The sequence below is a fragment of the Mesoplodon densirostris genome, chromosome 7, assembly GCF_025265405.1.
Source record: "Mesoplodon densirostris isolate mMesDen1 chromosome 7, mMesDen1 primary haplotype, whole genome shotgun sequence".
Taxonomy (NCBI): Eukaryota; Metazoa; Chordata; class Mammalia; order Artiodactyla; family Ziphiidae; genus Mesoplodon; species Mesoplodon densirostris.
In genome coordinates this window covers 13,898,960-13,913,152 of record NC_082667.1, presented here as the reverse complement: position 1 = coordinate 13,913,152, position 14,193 = coordinate 13,898,960, and the positions used below count along the sequence as shown (strand labels likewise).

Here is a 14,193-nt window from a genome sequence, read left to right as displayed (position 1 = left end):
GAGTTCCTGATTATATTATAGTCCAGTCCACCTGTGTCCTTACAAGAAAACCCTTTCATATATGCTAGCTTGAGTGGTATCTGTTCCTTGCAGTCAGACGGGTTGGCAAATACTACCTTCACATCTGGTTAAAAATCATTTCCAAAACCTTTAATAACTCAGTTTTTTCATTTCATTTCAACTCTCCCCTTCTCATTACTTGTTGACCTCCATTTGCTCATTATACAAACAGAAAAATTTCAAATACTTACCAACCCCTCCACCTCCCCAGCAGGCATAAATACTTGTTGCATCCCAATCTCCAGCCACCACCCACCCCTACCAGGTCCTCTGGCTCACAATGTGCTGTGGAAAAACTGGCACAGAAGAACATCAGAATGAAAAGGACCCAGAAACACTGGCCTAAGTTACTTACCAGATGTTCTCTAGGGGAACAAGACTAGATGCATCTATGCTAGAAGGAAGGAAGGAATTTTAATTTGAATAAAGGGAGATCTTCCTGTTAGTTGAGGTGTTAGGTACTAGAAAAAGCTATCAATAAAGATTTTTAAGTCACCATTCAACAACAGAACAGTAACAATCTGCTTGTGAAGGTTTTCAGCCTTCTTCCCTGAGGAAGAGAGAGAACGTCTGAAGACCATATCTCAGTAATCATCTCTAATTATTAAGAAAGAAAACCTCCTCATAGGGTTTATCATTCATTCAACTGTACTTCCTAAGCTCCTGCTGTGTATCAGATACTACACACTCTAGGGGCTATAAAAGTGGACTGAGCAATACCGGCCCTGTAGACAATGGCACTGAACAAGTGGAAGGACACAACTACAATATGCTACAAATGCTTTAACAGATTTATAAAAGTTCTGTGAAAAAAGTGGCTAATATGGTTTAATTTATTTGGGGCACGGTGTGTGTGTGCAAAGGGATTTAAGCTGAATGGAGTAAGCAGCTGGAAAAAGTGCTATGTAGCATGGAGGTATGAAAGTCTAAGGGGTGATGAGGAAATGCTAAGGACTCAGAAGGGAGAGAAGAGTGAGATAACATTAGAAAGGTAGGAAAAGGACTTGAGAAAGTTGGCGGGGGGGGGGGGAGTATAAAAACATTTTTTTAAAATTAGAGAAAATTGATGAGAATAAAGAGGTTGGAGAGACCCAGGAAATGGCTTTCCATGTTATACTGATAGGCCTGAACTTTATTCCAAGATTTTTAAACAAGGGGTGATTAGATTTGTCTTTTAAAAGACATCTGGCAATAATCGAGAGGATGAATAAAGTGGGGAAATATGCAGATCAGGAGGCTCTTGCACAAACCAGATCCTAAGATTAGGAACCATTCCCGCAATGTTGAGAAATTTGGGCGGCAGGACTCACTACAACTTGGAGATAATCGATAAAGGAGACGAGGAAAAGAAATTACTGACCACTCTTGGATTCTACTACAGACAGTGTGGGGAATTGTTTTTATATGGGGAGACCTCCAGATGGAGGTATCCAATGGGCAGTATTTAGAACAAAGTCATAGAACTTGAGGGACATCTGGGGGATAGATAAAGATCTGAGAATCAGAGAAGCACATCAGTGCCCCCTTAAGCAATGGGAAAGCTAAGAGGAAAAGGTCTGAGATACAATCCCTACAGAACACCTATGACCTAGTGTGCAAGCAAAGTAAAAGGAACCAGTGGAAGCTGAAGAGCATTATTTATTACAAATAATAAGTATCTGTAATATCTATTATTATAAATAAGAAAGGGAACTAGGGATCAGGTCCCCATAGCCCTTCCACAGCTCCTCCAGCAATTTTTCTCTGTTGTAAAGAAATTTTGGAATAGAAACATTGCTAGATCATATTCCCAGGCAATATCACTTCAGAGAGAAAACTAATAATTATCAAGCTTACTGCTAAAGTAGTATGAGTGAAAAGAAGGGCTGAGAGTCCAAGAAAGAGGTGGCAAGCACACAGCACTCTGTAGAACTTTCTTCTTCCCAACTCTGTGGGGTTTGGGTGTGTGGTGCCCATAGGAGTGGGCCAGAGGACTTGCAATAATGAGAAGTGTTGATGGTTAACTGCTTAGTGACACCTGAGGCAGCCAGGTCTAGGGGGCAAAAATAAAGAGGCTATCATTAAACTTGCATTTTAGGCCCAAGGTTGATACCAACTGTCCTCAGTCAAGTCAGGTATAGCTTCTCTCAACTGGGTTTCTCATCTGTAAAATAGGGGCAATAGTTTATGCCCAATTAACCTCACAAAGCTTTTGTGAAGCTGGATGACTAAAACAAATGCAAAAGCTCTTGGGAAAAAATAATACAACAGTGTACTCCCTGATTACTTGTATTCAGAATGAGCATTATATTCAGTCCATTAGTTCTCTAACTTAAGTGTACACAAAAACCACATGGCACATTGTTAAAATAGATTCTTGGGCCCATTCTAGCATGCAAATATCTGGGCATGGATCCAGAACCTGCATTTTTATACTCCAGGTGACTTTCACACAGTGGTCCATGATCCAGATTTCATGGGATACTGAATTAGGTCGATCTTGTAAAAGATGAGAAACAGGCTGAGGAAAAATGCTGTATCTAAGGACTGAACACTAGGCAGTTGCAATGCATAGAAAGACAGTGTTATAATGAAAGATAATTTGAGCCACAAAGTCCTATTTCTAGGGACCATATATCTGGTACATGGGAATACTTTTATTATGTATTAAGTCTTTATGATGGGATTCATTGTGATTTCACCTGTAATCTACTGCTAAAGTTTTACTTTAGCAATAAAGAGAACTCTCATAAAAAGACACATCTAAATTACCATTATTTTGGAGACTATAGAGAAGGCATAGGATCCATACCAAATCAGCAAGCCACCTAACCTTGAGCCCCGCCCCACAAACTATTCCACAAAGAACTGTTGAGAATCTGCTATTACAACACCTGTTACACCTAATCCCAGGGCAGACTGATTTGCACATGGAGGCCTAATCTCAAAGACTTGCACTACTGTTATCTAGGGAGTAGTCTACCATCTAATATTCTTGGCTTTGAATAACCTAAGGCTCTTTTACTTAGGTTCCAAGGTACTATGAAGCCTGGTTAAAGAAACTGAAATCAAGAGTTAGAAGTATGTTCTTTTCTACAAAGCCCAAAATTCAGGCCCCCTATAGGTATAACTCAGAGCCAGGTTGGCGTTTTAGCTGCATACAATGGCAGTGTCACTTCTTGAACAGTAGTACTGCAAACTGATTAGGTTTCTCATTTCCACATTCAAAATTTATTAAGGCAAATTCCCAATCAAGATTAATCCAGTTTGCCCCCCTTTGGGGGGGCACATCTGATGTCCCCAGAATCATGTATTGTGTTGCATTTTCAGTTAGACTGGGGGGTGTGGAAGTCAAGGTTCAGGACTAGTTTACATGTCAATACAGCGTTCTGTATATACTACTAAATACACCCTAGCTACCAGTCCTCTGTGATAGGAGTCTAAGAATTTGATCATTAAAAATAAACAAACATACAAATAAATAGCTTCCCAAAAGATTATCTGAAGTTGTATACCCAACCCAAAGTAATAAAACTATGGTTTAAAAAAATACCCTGTAATGTATCAGATGGGAAAACTACAGCTTAAAGGGACTGGAGCCAGCACACTTGAGCTGATGTTGCTGGTCATATATCAAATGCATCCTTATGTACAAAACTTTTATAGCTAGAGGAAATCAGCAGTAATGAGAGAGAATCAGACTACAACAGAAAATAACAATAGTGTGGACTTTGGCTTCCTCACCCAATTTTTTCTTCCCTCTTTTAAGGAAAGGGACCAGTTTTATCAAATAACAAAGAAAACAGCCCAGTTCCTCTACTTATGATAAAAATGAGACAACAAAAATACTTACACGGGACTGGAATTCAAAGAGCAATGATCCACCATCATTTCTGGAAGGAAATCCAACTTAAACGCAGCCATCACCTCACTCTCCCCTTCAGAAGCCAATGTTATTAACTTGCTGCACTTGTCTGATCCACAAATACACACAGCTTTAGCTTCCTGGGCCCCACAAAAAACACAAAGTGGAAACAGGAGCTCAGGGAAACCAGCAATAAGTGCCACAGAAACAGGCAGGACTGGGGAAGGGGAAGGGAGTATTGGATTAAAAGGGGGATGTGACCATGTGAAGGGAGGCTCAGCCCAGCACACAATGAAAGTGCTGATGCGCCAGGCTTGTTTTGTGTGATTTTCCCTGGCGAAGCAGTACTAAGTGCACTGTCAGATAAATAGTGTCAGATCCATGAAGATAGCAGTGGCTAACAGAGCAGAAGAAACACAAGCTTGTTTCACATCTTCCAAACTCCTCCCTGAGAATCAGTTTTTGAGGACCCCCAAAGCCTGAAACTACCTGAAGCAAAAGAAAAGGGGGGGAAAAAAGTTCACTTCATGTGGTCTGAAAATGTTTTTAGAAAGAACTGGGTCGTTAGCCTTAGTTTGAGCTTATTTTCGACGTGCCAAAGACAGCAACGAACGCACTATTTGGGTGCCAAACTAACCTCAGAAGAGTCATTTAATGGTTCAGACCATCCATCAGAAGCAGGCCAGAGGCAAGCTGGCTGAAGAACTGGCCACCAGAAACATACTGCTCTTATACTACTACCTGCACTGGACCAGCCTTGCTTTCTTGATGGTCTTGAGAGCAAAGTATGCTACCTAATGCTTCCTCACCACAGTGAAAACTTTAAAAATTGCTGTTTCACTGACATTCATTTAGGTAGCACAAGGCAAAACTTCTTTACTAATTCTGAATCTTAATTTGCCAGAAAATTTAAAAAGTGAAAAAATGGAATAGTATATTCTGCCTCTTGATAAAGTACTAAGGAACACTGTTCTTTCAGTAGTTTGACCTTTCTACAGAAACAAAAAACAAAAGAAAACTAAACAAAAGCCACCACAGTGATAATAATGAAAAAGAACTGGGGCCTACCAGGGACAAATACTCAAACACTTAAAGGAAGGAAACAGGAATGTAGACTAGTCTCTTCAGTGGCTGCCCTCTTTTAAACTGTTCCTAAAACCAAGATTAATGAATGTGCACATAAAAATTCTATTATGGGTGAGCAGCAGAGATGGATATATTTAGCAGTCAAGGCAGATGTGGTACTGCCATTCTCAATTTAGCTCCACATCCCTCCAAACAACAAATGGTGGCATTTCAATATTTAGGCAGTGACTCTAAAACTGTCTCTCTGAAGGCTCCCAAATTTCACAAGCCTTCTTTCCATTTTTATCATTAGGGTTGCCTTACCTCAAAGACTTCACTCAAGCTCAGTTCACAATACAGGGAACTTTGAAAAAAAGAAGTTATGTTCAGCCTGTAAAGAGGTAAACAGATGAACTCCTAAACATACAGAATGACTTTAACAAAAAATAATGAAAGGCAGTAATGTCATGGCACAGGCCTAAATGTTCTAGTCTGTGTAACGATGGCTGACACCTGTCTGCATCTGACTGAGGAAGGTAGAAACTGTGTCTTCTGTCCAATATCCAGACATAACCACGCAAAATTTAGAACTAAAATAGCAGATAACTGCTTTTCTGTTTTTTTCAGAGACCCTGCCCATGTGATCTACTATTTTAGAGACAGAAGTGACAGGAGCTTTCTTCCACCCTATTAAAAGAGGAAGCAAAAACAGGCTGCAAGTGAGAGGAGACTGTGCAACTGGCACACAGTACACACAGTTCACCAAGCCCTGATTGCCAGACAAAAAGAAGATGTTAACCCAAGCTGGGGCTGGCTGAGTTACTGGTTAGGCTAGTCCTTGTTTCTAAGTACACTGGAGTCGATCACAAGCCTCTTCCTAGAGAAAACTACCTAGACTAAGGAGCAACTTTGTGAGGCCAGTTAACAACCAAATTAGATTTTTTAGTTCAAGGATTCCTTTAAAAAGGAATCCAGTTTTCAGGAAGGCCACTGGTTGTTATGCTTTTATTATTCACTAAAAATACATGACTACTAATTACATCTCTATTGTAATCAGAATCACATCTATAACAAGAGCACTGCTCAGTGTAGGAAAGATGTGCGCTCCTTACAGTAATCTTTACCAAGCCAAAGGTTGTAATGTTTTAAAATTCATTTTACGATTTATATGGCTGCACTGTTTCTAAAACCTACAAGATGGAAATGTTATTACATGAGGGAGGGTGATTCTCTTTAGGCAGGTCACAAGAATTATCTCAGTATAATTAAATTCAACATGCTTGTGTGAAAAGAAAGAACAGAAATTAATCACAAGTCACTCAATTTAGAAAAGGGTTACAAAGTTAAGTGATGATAAAAAAAACAATTATGGAAATACAAAAAATGCAGCTGTTAGGCAGAAATTAAAAAGTTATTCACAGAAAACTGTCCATAAGTAGTTGTTTTTTAAAATTTCTTGCTCAGAAACACATTCCAGGCTTATAACCCAGGGTCCACTGCAAAAGAAGGCCTTAACTTTTCCTCAGTCTCTTTTTACCACATGTCTGTGAATTTACAGTCATGGTTTTCTCTTCTGTCCCTGGTTGGCTGTCTCAGTTTTCTTTGCCTTGAATATTCTACTTTTTTCTAAGGGAAACAATTTAAAGTCTAATTGTATGAGGGTAGGAGCAATCAGCCTGCTGCAACATTAATAACCCAAATCATTAAAAATGATCAGAGGATAAGGGAAACCCTCAAAAGAATAGCACACCCTGCATTTAGAATATCAGAAGGGGTGGGGTGAATTGGGAGATTGCATATACATATATACATACATATACATAGTGTATACATATATACGCTAATATGTATTAAATAGATAACTAATAAGAACCTGCTGTATAAAAAATAAATAAGGGGCTTCCCTGGTGGCGCAGTGGTTGAGAGTCCGCCTGCTGATGCAGGGGACACGGGTTCGTGCCCCGGTCCGGGAGGATCCCACATGCCGCGGAGCGGCTGGGCCTGTGAGCCATGGCCGCTGAGAGCCTGTGCGTCCGGAGCCTGTGCTCCGCGATGGGAGAGGCCACAACAGTGAGAGGCCCACATACCGCAAAAAAATAAAAAATAATAAAAATAAAAATAAAATTCAAAAATTCCAAAAAAAAAGAATATCAGAAGGGAATAAACAGTTTAAAAACTGGATTAGAAGAGAGAAATGCTAGAAATCACAGCGTTTGTTTTGTTAAAAGAGTGAAAGAGCAAAGTAAAGCATAGGTGAGCAAAAAAGCCCAGGTGGTAGGTGCAAACGACAGGCTGTCTATCTTGATTGATGTAACCAGGGAATTCAGTGACAGGTGAAGGGATTTTATACTTCCATCTCAATAATCTAAATGTGTTTTAAAGGGCAAAAATCTGAAGTCTGGTTATATGAGCATCAAGGAAATTAGAGCCTACTACTAAATTAGAAAAGAGAGCCTATGTCATTAAAAATCCCCATCATTAGTCTATTTAAGGAAAAGTACAAAAACCTAGGGAAAAGTCATAAGGTTATCTAAGGCAGTTAAGTAGACTGGCTTCCCTCCCCCACCCCCCCCCACCCCCGCCCCGAGCTTCTGGAAGTTAAATGGTACATAAGGGATGTAGAAAAGAAGCAACCAATTGATACCACTTGAAAATAACCAACCAGAATAACTTAAAATTTAGCCTAAAACCTTTATGGACTTGAATTTCATTTCCAAAATTTAGTACTTCTAATGTAATTAGTGGGTCTCCTAAAACTCCCAAGCTAGTACCTTGCATATGCAAAAATATACTGACCTAAATTGCTAATTATCTCTGTGACATCTCACTTTGTGGGAGACTTTTTGCAAAAATGTGACAGTTAAATATAATTTAAAACAAAACAAAAAACCTTTGTTGAGTTTCCATGAGAATCTAGACAATGAAAATGAAAAAATTCCTGAAAGCGGGGAGAGGGTTTTAAAGAAAAGAAGGAATAGAATTATTATTATTATTATTTTTTAAAAGTTCCATTTCTATTTGAAATCCCCCCATGTTTAAAACCTGGCAATAAATTAAAAACTTTGAAAAACACTGGTGCCCACCAAGGATCTCTGCGAGTTGGATTTTGTTCCTGGGCCTCCCGCCTGCATTTTTTGCTTTTTGGTCTTGTGTGCCCTGCTGGCTAGGCTCAACCACTTCTAGTAATTAAGGCCTGCTGATAGGATGTGGGCAGAAAGCCCCCTTCCTCCTTCCCTAGGGCTTATGTTATTTCCAGATTGTGAGCAAATGCATCCAAATTCTGTGACAGGAGTTTCATTCTAGGTTATTAAGATACCTCCAAGAATTGTAAAGCGTATCTTCTCTGGATAAAGTTTCCAGTTTAAAAAAAAAAACAAAAAAACTTCCATTCCAAATCTAAAACCACTGTAAGACAAAAAGCACTAAGTTTAGTAATCGTGTGCAAGTTGGTTTGACTGTAAAATTATCATATATGGTATATGAGAAGACAGAACAAGGTTGAAGGCAAGAAAATTTACCTTTTTTGAAATCTAAGTTTTCCATTTCCTCTCCCTATCCTTAATCACTACTATCTTCTCCCCAGTCAGTGTCAAAGGACTAGCAGAAAGACATTCTTCCATGCTTAGTGCTCTCAGCAAAAGTGTTAATTAAGCTCAGAGCCTTCCTTGGAGCTTCTGGGACTAACTAACCCTGACCAAATAAACTGTCCTGTCAAATTGTGACCACCATTCAAATCAGGTCATATTTTCAGGTCCCAAACTAGTTCTGGAACTTAAGTGTAATTGTTAGTTGATAACAATATACTGTAAGCTTAAGCTTTATTTAGGCTCCAGTGCTGATTTAAAAATCAGTATGTTGAACAACTTCTGGTTCCAGGAGGGTAATATTATCTGTGTGAAATCCACTACGTTCTGTCCTCATCCTTGTTCTTGTTTACTTGGGATCTTCCAGCTATGAAGTGCAAAGGGGAAAGAAAGCTAGCTGGGCAGCTGCTGTGTGTAGATGTACATACATACACATACATACCCTCCCCTCCCCTCTCCCCTCTCCCTCTCCACCCTCTGTCCAGCCCCAGCTGTTAGAACTAGGCAGCAGCTAGTTCAAGTGGGAGATAAGCCTGCCTTGGGAAACAGCTAAGGAGAAAGAGTTGGAAAAGAGAAAAAAAAAAAAAAAAAAAAATCTAGCTTCCTAGGAACAGGAAATTTATCCCATAATGTAGGAAAAAAGCCATCACCTTTCTGAAGGCAATTCTTTCACTTCTGCAAAACAGGCCTCATGCAAGAAGGTTAAAAAGAAAACCACAGAGCACACCCATCCAGCAGTTAAGCCCATACCTGTAGCTTTCCACCTCCCTCTCTGGACTATTGTCTTCACTCTAAAAAACCAAGGAAAGAAAAATAAGTGGCCCATGCCTATACTTCTCATAATTCCAGATATGTAGCTTCTTTCCAAGGAAAAGCCCCTTTGTCACCAAGACTGAAGATAAAAAACAAACTCTCCCTCTCCCATTTTTAAAGTATACAATACCTTAATGATAAATTACATTTCACATCTCAAAGTTAATTTAAGAACACCATCAACTTAAAAATGGAGAACTAAAGTACTAAAAGGCTTAAGAAGAGGCTTACCACAAAATGTCACAACAAACAGCAAAACATTGACTAGGATTTATGAAGTTGAACTGTAGCACAGCTAGGTCACCAAAACAATCATTTTTTAGCATCTGCTTTTGGGTGGGAAACTACAACAAAGCTAAAGGTATAATCCTTTTAGCAATTAACGATCATATTGTTAATGTGAAGAGGCCATGATATTTCCCCAAACCAACCTTCCTGAATAAGGCTGGTGCCAGGCATAAAGCTCTTCAAAGCCAACCCCAAGTTCCTGCCTTGTAAATGCATATTGGTGGCCCCAGGACGGTGGTGAACCACTGAAACCAACAAAAAATCGGAAGATGGCTAAGTTAATTGAAGGTAAAAGCAAACAGAGGAACCATAAAACCAGTCTGTTTCATTTTTAAATATTATTGAACAATCTTGCAAGATTGATTCTATAAAAGCTGCCCAAATTCCTACAAACTTCCATCTACAACTCCTGCCAACTGTACTTTCTGCCTGGCCCTGTCTACAGAGAACTGCTGAAAGTCACCAAGTCTACTCTGGAAAGTTTAAGAATTCTCAAAGACAAAGCTAGAACCAGAACTCACTGTGAGACACTGCACTCTACCTACCCTCCGTGAACACAAAGACATTTCTTGACTGACATAAAATGGGTGCTTGAGTACTTAATCTGACTTTTCATATGGACCTAATTGGTCTTCAATTTTGCTAATGAAGTAATGACGCTCCCAACCATTTTAATGCAAAGTCTACACTAACAAAAAAAACTTCTACAAGCACTTTCTTGGACCTGCCTACATCATCAAGTTATTAAGTGGAAAGGAACTTACATTTTCTAAATTCACAACACCTCATTCAATCCTGTATCATTATAACCATTTAAGGTGGGGATTACTCTACGAATTTAGATGCTAAAATAATCTACATGAGGGATTCTAACTCCAGAGCCCATGGTCTATCTCTCCTGAGAAATGTGACCATCTAGGCAGTATAAACTTTTACTGAGACAGTGTGTCTTGAGAGGGCTCTGAAGTAGTTGTTACCTTGGAGGGTAGAGAACAAGTTAAATGTCTACTTGTTAGTTTTATTCTGGAAGATATAAAGGGTAAATAAAAGAACAAGGAGTCATGTCTCCCAATATGTTGCATGGAACAGTTGAGAAACACTGCTAGTGTGTGACCCTGTGAAGCCAGACTCATACTGCATGCTAGCTGGGGAATCTCCAGGACACAAAGAGCAAAAGAGAGGCTTGGGGTTGTTAAGAAGGGCCATTATATTAAGTATGAAGGACACACATCGAAGTCCCAGAGAACACAGCAGCCCTATATATAGGGGGCTAAGGAACAACCTTAGTTGCATAGCCAAGAGAAAAAGGAAAGTGAATCATTTATTTAAAAAACAAACACATAAGTAGGATATTAATCACCCTACTAAGTCACCCAATGACTTTTTAAAGAAAACTTAAGCACACAAAAAAAGGACACACCGTCTTCCTCCACACAGGCCCTAGGTCACTTGCAGAGGACAATGGGAAGGCTAATACACAACACAGAAGGTATTTTCTTTTTACAAAAGTTTAATTTAATTTAGTTTTTTTTAGCTGCATCGGGTCTTAGTTGCGGCATGTGGGATCTTTCATTGAGGCACGCGGGCTCAGTAGTAGTTGCCCTGCGGCATGTGGGATCTTAGTTCCTCAACCAGAGATCGAACTCGCGTCCCCTGAATTGGAAGGTGGATTCTTTTTCTTTGTTTTAAGTGAATGGTGTTTTGGGTTTTTTGCATTTATTTATTTTATTTTTGGCTGCACTGGGTCTTTCTTGCTGTGCATGGGCTTTTCTCTAGTTGCGGTGAGCAGGGGCTATTCTTCGTTGCAGTGCACAGGCTTCTCATTGCAGTGGCTTCTCTTGTTGCAGAGCACGGGCTCTAGAGCGCAGGCTCAGGAGTTCTGGCGCACAGGCTTAGTTGCTCCACGGCATGTGGGATCTTCCCAGACCAGGGCTCGAACCCGTGTCCCCTGCATTGGCAGGCGGATTCTTAACCACTGCACCACCAGGGAAGCCCCGGAAGGCAGATTTTTAACCACTGGGCCACCAGGGAAGTCCCAAGAAGGTATTTTCTTTAAAAGTTTTGTCATTCCAGTTTTAATTTTCCTAAATTTTGTTGCCTTGTCTGTAAGAAAACAGAAATGCTTTGGGAAGAGAGGAAAGCTAAATGGAAACTAGAAGCTTCAGGTTTGAGTTTTTTACATCTTTCATTTCTGTGGGGAACCAAACTAAATGCATTAAGATCTGTGAGGAAGCCTGAACTCCCTTTGTCCTGTACTTCCCTGGAGCTCCACAGAGTCTATTCCTATTAATCTTATCTTCATGTTCTTAATCACTGTGTGTGGAGGCATAAAGGTGGTTACAAAGAGGGGTGAAAAGAGTTGGGGGGGAAAGGAGCACCAAAAAGTTAGGAGGGGTGGGGAGCAACGCAACAGACAAGGATGGAGGGAAACGAGCAGGACTGTCTGCTCCTGATATGTTTAGATGTTCCAAACATGACCTGCCATGATGTATTAAAATTGTACTTGGCAAGTCAATGGTACAGGGGACTCTGAAAGGCAAAGTACCTATGCCACAATAAATAATCTGGAATTAATTTATATTTGGTTTTGGAATATATCCTGGAACTTACATGTTTCAAGGATGTAAGAGTGAATGAACGGTATCATCTCTCAGGGCTGATAGGAAAGGTCTCAGATCTCCTACACACCTCCCTTAGTGTAGGCAAAGTAATGAATCTTTCTTATTTTTCAGAGTTTTCTGCTGGCCTGTATCTTGAGTAAATAACAAAACACAGTCCTTTACAGGAAGATAGATGGTCACTGACTCAGTCACCATCAACAGCTCTTACATAGTATGCACTGAACCAAACTCCAGATACAGAGGCTGGTAACAGGCACAGTAATTCTCAGTGACCTACATAAGGCCTGAACCCATGACCCTAGCCTCATGAGCATGACTCACTAACTTACTAACAATTGTTGGTAAGTGCTCTCAATAATACCTGGATATAAAGCAGGGAGCTAAAGAAGAACTGAACTATCCAGATGAGAGGTTTTTGAAATGTTTTTAAATGCAGTGTTTTTCCCATAAACACAAAGGTGAAGCTGTTCAGGTTGAAGATAGAGGGGGGCAAGGCAGATCCTACCTGTTTGCCTCTCCTGGCCCTCAGGGTAACCATAGGTCTCCTGGGAAATTTGAAAACAGGCCTGGATAATTCAAAATAATAGATAATTCACTGATTTTATATCCAGCTTTGAGATGAATAGTTTTTTGCAGATTTTTCTCTTCGAATCTAACAGGTTATCACAAATCAAGGAATTTAAGATGCCATCAATGGTAAATGCGTGCATCCTCAAATTGATGGTATATGGTATTTAAAATCTGCACACCTTATCACCGGAAAGTAGGGAGAAATGTCCAGTCATTTACAAGTGGCTACAATTATAAAAGCTAACATGTTTTGAGTACTGTACGCCATGCGGTGTTTTCAGTCCTTTATATTTAATGCTCCTACCTATTTTATCTCCATTTACAGATGAGAAAAGACACAATGAAGTAACTCTCAAGATCACATAAATCCAGGCAATGAACGAGTTGGATGGAATGAATATAATGCCAGGCAGTTGGAACCTTGGTTGAAAGCCTGACAGATACACTGAAGCACACAGTAAACTCCCTTCTCCTAGCCACATCTTTCCCAGAGCATCTCCTTACACTGTAATAAGTTGCTCTACAATGAACAGTCTGGGTCCTGTAGAACATCAGGTTAAAAATTGTCTATAAGGAAGATCATGCACACAAACCACAGAAAAGACTGTTTAAAATGCTAAGCGCCATAAAGTTGAATCTGATCTTTTTTCTTAGGCAAATCTTGTAAGCAGGTAAATGTCCAAAGTCTCAACTGTCCTGAGAGAGATCTGATTAAAGGTAGTGAAAACTTCCTGCTGTTACTCAGTAGATGCGTGACTCTGATCAAGTTCATTAACATCTCTTAAGTGTCAATTTCCTCACCTGTAAAAGGGGACTTAACTATACACATTATCTCAAAAGGAACCAAATGGATGCCCAGAATACACTCAAGCCACTGTACAAATCTCTAACTGGAAGAGACAAATAATAGGAATGACTTAGGAAAATCGTGCTTTTCAAAAATGTTTGGGGCTTCCCTGGTGGCGCAGTGGTTGAGTCCACCTGCCGATGCAGGGGACGCGGGTTCGTGCCCCGATTCGGGAGGATGCCACGTGCCCCGGAGCGGCTGGGCCCGTGAGCCATGGCCGCTGGGCCTGCACATCCGGAGCCTGTGCTCCGAGGTGGGGGAGGCCACAGCAGTGAGAGGCCCGCGTACCGCAAAAAAAAAAAAAAAGTTTGTTACCTTTTAGACTGTTTGCAACGCCCTCACTTCTTTCTTTTTCCTCCTGTTATACGGCTGGCTCGATAAGAAGGTTGGGCTTACTGCTTTGGAAAACTGCATGTCCTCCCACCCCCATACCCTAGAAAGCCAAATAACCAGATAAAAGGATCAACTTTGGAAGCTATCCTAGCTAGCCAAGCTCTTCAT

General features: G+C 40.3%; 1 protein-coding gene across 21 annotated transcripts in view; it reads right to left on the bottom strand.

The window, feature by feature from the left end:
- The window catches only part of CELF1 (CUGBP Elav-like family member 1), a 72,363-nt gene that overhangs the window by 25,390 nt on the left and 32,780 nt on the right, over positions 1-14,193 (bottom strand). For 13 of the 21 annotated variants that reach the window (XM_060104717.1, XM_060104713.1, XM_060104716.1 and 10 more), the window contains exons 2-3: positions 9,304-9,344; positions 3,893-4,044 (exon numbers count right to left, since the gene is read on the bottom strand). The exons of 2 other annotated variants lie outside the window; for them this stretch is intronic. In XM_060104717.1, coding sequence (XP_059960700.1) covers positions 3,893-3,963 — 71 coding nt within the window. In that variant the 5' untranslated portion in view covers positions 3,964-4,044; positions 9,304-9,344. Of the gene's footprint in view, positions 1-415; positions 440-3,892; positions 4,045-5,293; positions 5,361-9,303; positions 9,345-14,193 lie in introns of those variants that run through there. 6 more of the 21 variants (XM_060104732.1, XM_060104733.1, XM_060104728.1 and 3 more) reach the window with 4 other exon arrangements.